The following is a 6,325-nucleotide window of genomic DNA, read 5'->3' as shown; positions in this document are numbered from 1 at the left end:
TCTAATTCAATAACAATAAAAAATCAAACTCAAAGTACCTTACTCAAACAAAGAAAGGGTATCATTTAATGGCTTATTATTCAATTAAGCTTATATTTTAAATAAGTTTATTATTATTTTTTGTTCTAACTCTATTTTTTAAATTTAATATTTTAATTTGAACTCTTGACTCTGCATTTTCTTTAAATATCAAAATTTATTAGACAATATTTTACAAATAAACTAAAAACAAATTAAAATTTCAACATTAGAATCCATTTAATTTTTAACTTTTTAAGTATAGGGATTAAAGCTTAAATTCTATAAAAATTATAAGGAGTAATCTTATAATTTTATAGAAATAAGTCCCTTTGAAGCCTAACTTAACTTGATTCATGGTAAATTACTAGTTTTTTCCTGATCTAGTCTAGTTGCTTAAGACTTAAAGACGGCCAGATGAAGGCAATGATTCAATTTCCGCGTTATTCCCACTAATTATTTCTGTTATTATATCCTTAATTAACTTTCAAACACAAAAATAAATAAGGTAATCAATCCTTCGAAATTAAACAAAACGGTTTATAAATAAAACCAAAATTGGTATTTTTAAAATCAAAGTTATAATGAAATTTCTTCCATAAAGAAACTATTGTTGACATTTCTGTTTCCTGTTGAATAAATAGAAGACGGAAAAACGCGTGAATCTTTTAATAAATTGAAAGTACAAACCAAAATTACTTAAACCATTCCAAAACCCTGAAAGTCGTGGTTGAATCGTTTACTTTCCGCGGCAGTTTATAGAAAGGGCGACGATATTACCTGCGAAACAACGGTTTTTTAAAATAAATAATTGAAATTGGACACGGTGTCGTTTTTGGGAGATTGATTGACTTTTAAAGGGGAAAAGCGGACTTCAAATTCTCCCAAGTCAAATACAGTACAATCCAAGCTCTAAAATCCGACCCCCTCTCTCCCTCTCTCTCTCTCTCTCTCTCTCTCATTTCCTTGTCACGACTTTCTCGATTCGAGTAGCAGTGGAAGTTCCTTCCTCTGCGAAACGTAAAGAAACGGTGTCCTATATGCCCTCGTGTTTGTTTTGAGATAAGATGGCAATAGAAACCGACCAAAAGTCATCGTACGACGGCAAAGTTTGGGGGTTCTTTAAGCTGCCGTTTAGACAAACCGGGAACACCAGCAGTACGACGTCTTCTTCCTCCGCTCAAACTCAGCCTCACCTCGAAGGATCCGACCATCATGCCTCGGCTAACTCCGTTTCCTCTGTCGCCAAGTCGCTTTTGCCGACTCGTCGCCGGCTCAAACTTGATCCGGCTAATAAGCTCTATTTTCCATGTAAGTACTATTCTTCTTTGCTTTTTTATCTGATTCTAAATTTCCCGTTTGTTTGATTCAATATTATGCAAAACTTTTGATGCTTATTTCTTGAAATTAACAGTAAGTTGAAAAAAATATTTTATAGTAGAGATTGTTCAGAATCAAGATTGTTGATTAAAGTAGCTGATATAATCGGACTAAAATTTGTTGTTACTCTTTATTTGAAATACTTTTGACTTAAATCAGGAAAATTTCAATTCGATTTATTTCGGAAGAAATTGTATAAAATTTTTCCAAGTAAATGGAAATAATCTTTTCTCTTATTCTTGATTGTATATTACGTTTTCTTTTTCGAAGATGAACCTGGCAAACAAGTGAGGAGCGCGGTCAGGATAAAAAACACGAGCAAGTCATATACAGCTTTCAAGGTAAAAACCTTAAACCTTTGAAAATTTTCAATTTTGCTTTGTTGTATTAGTCTTTGTTATTTGTCTATGTTTTCTGTATACATTAGAAACGGAAGTGGAATGATGTTGTGCTTTATGACAGTTGCTTTGATTTGTAATGAACCTTTTGTTTCTGTTGGTTTAGTTTCAAACTACAGCGCCCAAGAGTTGTTTCATGCGCCCACCAGGTGCTATTCTTGCACCTGGGGAGAGCATCATTGCGACCGGTAATTGCTTCCTTCTGTACACACACCCGTTAATTCTAGTTTGATTATACATTGACAATTTGGAATTAATATATATTTAATGTTTGTCTTATCTTCTGAAAGATTCTTATGAATTTCACTTCCTCGTTTGAATGGATTTACTAGTCTTTAAGTTTGTTGAGCAACCTGAGAACAATGAAAAGCCAATGGATCAAAAGAGCAAGGTTAAGTTTAAAATCATGAGTCTCAAGGTGAAGGGTCCAATGGAGTATGTTCCCGAGCTGGTGAGTTGAACTTCTCCTGTACAACTGTATTGTCATATTATTCACATGATGACAACCAATAATAAGACTTTTTAATTTGACTACATTTAGATGTTAGTGAGCTTATGATGAACATAAAGTAATATTCTGTTGATGCATATAATATTTACTTCGTGGCTAATAGTGAGTTTCTCTACAAACACATAACTTTATGGGGTGACCTTACAGATGGATAAGCAGTGCTAATCTGAAGCATAAAATGTCACTGTGGAACAGAACTTCTATATCCAATATTCTTCTTTTTTGGGATTTGTACCTTTTGTCTGCAACATAAAGAAACTACTGTGCTTTATAGGCAGATTTTTTTTTTTCTTTGTCATTGAGTTGTCCTGGTGTTGCTGTAAATTGACTTTTGAAGCCGACATATGCCCAATTATCATGCTTAATCAGATAAGAATCTCTTGTTGAAAAGCTGATTTTGGGCCCATTTTGATAGGGCAAGCATGATTTTCAATCAATTTTATGGGTTGTTTGGCTGCATTTGTTTGATGCACAATTGAGAATATTCTTTTACCATGTACGCTATTGATTGCTTCTCTGCCTGTCTGATCTTTTTTCTTTTTATTTGAGGTTGGATATTTGTAAATGGTGTAATTAATCTTAGGTGCCTGTCTTTTGCAGTTTGATGAGCAAAAGGATCAAGTGGCAATAGAGCAAATTTTGCGGGTTGTTTTTCTAGATCCCAAGCGCCCTTGTCCTGTAAGTACCGCTACCATATTACCACCATAAGTCACTGATATATGTGCCCCTATTCATTCTAGCGTGTCAATGCTTTCCGCCTGCATGATGTTTGACATGCATATACCAAATTATCAAAATCATAGCAAACTAAACGGCCTAAATATTTTTATGGGTTTAAGGCTCTGGAAAAATTGAAGCGCCAATTAGCTGATGCCGATGCTGCAGTTGAGGCACGCAAAAAGCCTCCGGAGGATGCAGGTCCAAGGATAATTGGGGAAGGACTTGTGATAGATGAATGGGTAAGTTTTCTTGTAATCATCTGATGAAAAATTATTCTTATAGATATTTTACTTGTATGATATGGAATTACTTACAACTGTAAATTTCTGTCATGCAGAAAGAGCGAAGGGAAAGATACCTTGCTCGGCAGCAGATTGAAGGAGTAGACTCAGCTTAAAGTGGATTAGTTTCCTCGTTGTATGGTTGAAGTTTTATATAGTCATCTCGTGCTTATGTCCATCAAATCATTTCATGTAACGCAAAGGGTATTGTCTCAGAAGAATGATCTGGAAATTTCGAAATATTTTGTGGTTGTAAAGAAGAGTGAAGCTGAAATTTCTGTAATTGGAGACTTGAAATCAGCTAGTTACTATCTGCATTGTAGATAATGTGATTTTGCCGCCTCCCTAAGGGGAATAAAACTGTTCTTCATGGGGTGTAATACACTAAATGGATATCAAACCGAGTAGGAGTATTTAAATGCATACATAATCAATAATGTTCTGTATCAATTACCTTTAGGAAAATGTCACATTTTGAACAATTTTTGTCCAGTGCTTTTGTAACCTTTCAAAGCAAATCATGTACGGGATGACATACTCTCTTCTGTGTGAATGCATAGGTAAATCGGGTTAGATGGTTGGTTTTGAACATGAAATTGAGTGATAGAGGTTGAGATAAAAATTAAAAGATTTGAGGGGCCAAAGCTAAAACTATGTATTAAATTGAATTTTTAACTTTTGAGTGAGGTAAAAAATGACATGTTTCTATTCAAGTAAAAGGGATTAAATTGAAGTTTATACTTGAAACTGACTAAAGCTGGCATTGAACCATTTAACGCAGAGGGCAATGCGGCCATTAACAAAGCGATGGAAATTGCAGTCATCTAGTCCTCTCCTTTACATGCTGCTTCAATATTCACCATCTTAGTAATTAGCATTGTTTTCGTCATTGTCTAATCCGCCATGGAATGGGAATCTGCATATGTATAGATCACAATGTAAAGGCGGCCTCTTGTTTCCAATTGGGAATCACTCGGATATTATCGGCCTCTCCACTTTTTTCTAGGTTTCCAACATTAATTTTTACTATAAATAGGAGTTTAATCCAGGAAAAAGGCTAAAACCAACAAAATGGCCAAGTCCAACAATATTTCCATGCTCACCAACTTTGTGTTGATCATTGCTCTTTTGGTCATTGTTTCTATGGTTGAAAGCCGTGGAATTGGGAGTAGGCTCTCAAATCAAGAACTAAAACACGACGAATTATAACCATTTGTTTTTTTTTTAATGTTCATTCTTTTATGTTTTGGTATTAGAATTTAATGATTAAAAAATGTATTGAAAATGTGCAGGTCCAATAGGAAAGAAGAGCACCCCAAGCTGTAACGAGGTGTACGGCGTAGCGAGTGGCGACACATGCTTCAATGTAATACAGGAGTTTAACTTGACCACGACGTTCTTCGATTCAGTAAACCCTAACCTCGACTGTGATTCTCTCTTTGTTGGTCAATGGCTTTGTGTTTCTGGAAAAGCATGAATAAGCCAAGTAGCTGTTCTTGTGATTCAAAAGTCCATGAATAAGGACAAGCCCAACTTGTATCCATATCCAATGCTTTTAGTTCTACATGAATAAGAATAAGCCACGGATGCGTGGTGCATGTACTTTGTAGGTATTTTCTTGACAAAATTTAAAAAATAAAGAATCTGTTATATTTTCATCTTAGACTCTAGCTCGCCAGAATAATTGACCATTATAGACACTTGGCGATGCACAACCTTGCTATGGCTTTGCCAAAAGAGTTCGATCTCATGGCCTCACCTAAACATCAAACTTTACAGGGCCACACAATTTGCAAAACATATATCAGGAAACATCCTTAACAATATCTATCAATCTATCACAATCGACAGTCTCGTCTAATCCATTAAAGTTAGCTCCAACAGTGTCCTAGGCTGACACACACCACCCTATCACAACACATAAGGGAAGGGAACCCGATGGCTGAGGCCTACGCCTAGCTTCTATCCCCTATAAATACCCCCTCATCACCAATGTAAAGACACAAGAGAAAGACCTAGTCATTACTTTGCCAACAACTTGATCCATACAGTTTTAAACCTCCAAGTCTAGCAGCTTTTCACACCTCGCTCGGTGTGAACAACCTTCATCTTAGAAACTCTCCACATCTCTTACGGTGTGAACCACTATAATCAAACATCCCCATTTTTGTATTGTAACAATTGACACCGTTTGTGAGAAATTAGAAAAAAAGCTACATCTCTGCCCCTTGAAGGCTATAATCATCATGAGCGAGAAGGTTAGAGCACTCCCCATAACACATACCAAAATAGGTTTGAAGAATGAGTTTAGAACAACATAATGGAAGCTTACCACCCCTTATAACTACAACATTAACAATGGAATGACGGATTTTCTCATACTTTATTCTTTGGCTTTCTAGTAAACCACCAAGAAGGAGAAAATTGTCACGATCTCAAAGAGGAGGATGACTCTCACTCGACGATACAAAAGTATTGGGAGTTGTAAGAACAAAATGAGTTTTTCTTGTCATAGCTCCAAAAAGATTCCCAAGAAGAAACTTGGAGGAGCAAGAGTAACCTGAGAAAGTATAAGAAAGACCAAAGCTGATACCTAAGGCTGTTCCGCATCATTGACCTAAGAAAACACTTAAATCTCTACTTTTCCCAATAAATAAAAGACGAAGCCGCAATGGGGCGTCACAACTACCATTACCTAGTACATCTAAATGGAGTACAATCTACAAGGATAAATTCCTAGTGGGAATAGATGAATATTGGGAGTTCTATTGCCTATGCTACATGATCCCTGAAAGAGGAAACCCATGGCAAAACACCTATATCAAAACAATAGTAGAGAAGGCGTTGTGCTCCTTACAAGGAGGGGTGAGAAAAAAAGGGTATTGGAAAAAGATAACCTAAAAGTCTTAGAGTATTGGTGCAAAATAAAGGGTAATCTCATAATGTATGTAACAACCTAGTTTAGACCCTAGTCGAAATAGAGGTTTAGGGACCACAAATCCAATTTATAAAAATAT

At 35.7% G+C, this 6,325-nt stretch overlaps 1 protein-coding gene across 1 annotated transcript; it reads left to right on the top strand.

Annotated features, from left to right (window-relative positions):
• Window positions 1-901: 901 nt before the first annotated feature.
• LOC107962154 (vesicle-associated protein 4-2) lies at window positions 902-3,800 on the top strand. Its single transcript, XM_016898415.2, has 7 exons — window positions 902-1,329; window positions 1,669-1,739; window positions 1,903-1,984; window positions 2,129-2,247; window positions 2,908-2,985; window positions 3,147-3,266; window positions 3,365-3,800. Exons 1-7 carry the CDS (start codon window positions 1,086-1,088, stop codon window positions 3,422-3,424), a joined length of 774 nt encoding a protein of 257 aa, XP_016753904.1. The 5' UTR covers window positions 902-1,085; the 3' UTR covers window positions 3,425-3,800.
• The last annotated feature ends 2,525 nt before the right edge of the window (window positions 3,801-6,325 follow it).

This window comes from Gossypium hirsutum, chromosome A06 (genome assembly GCF_007990345.1).
Source record: "Gossypium hirsutum isolate 1008001.06 chromosome A06, Gossypium_hirsutum_v2.1, whole genome shotgun sequence".
NCBI classification, from domain to species: Eukaryota; Viridiplantae; Streptophyta; class Magnoliopsida; order Malvales; family Malvaceae; genus Gossypium; species Gossypium hirsutum.
This window is presented reverse-complemented; position numbering and strand designations above follow the sequence as displayed.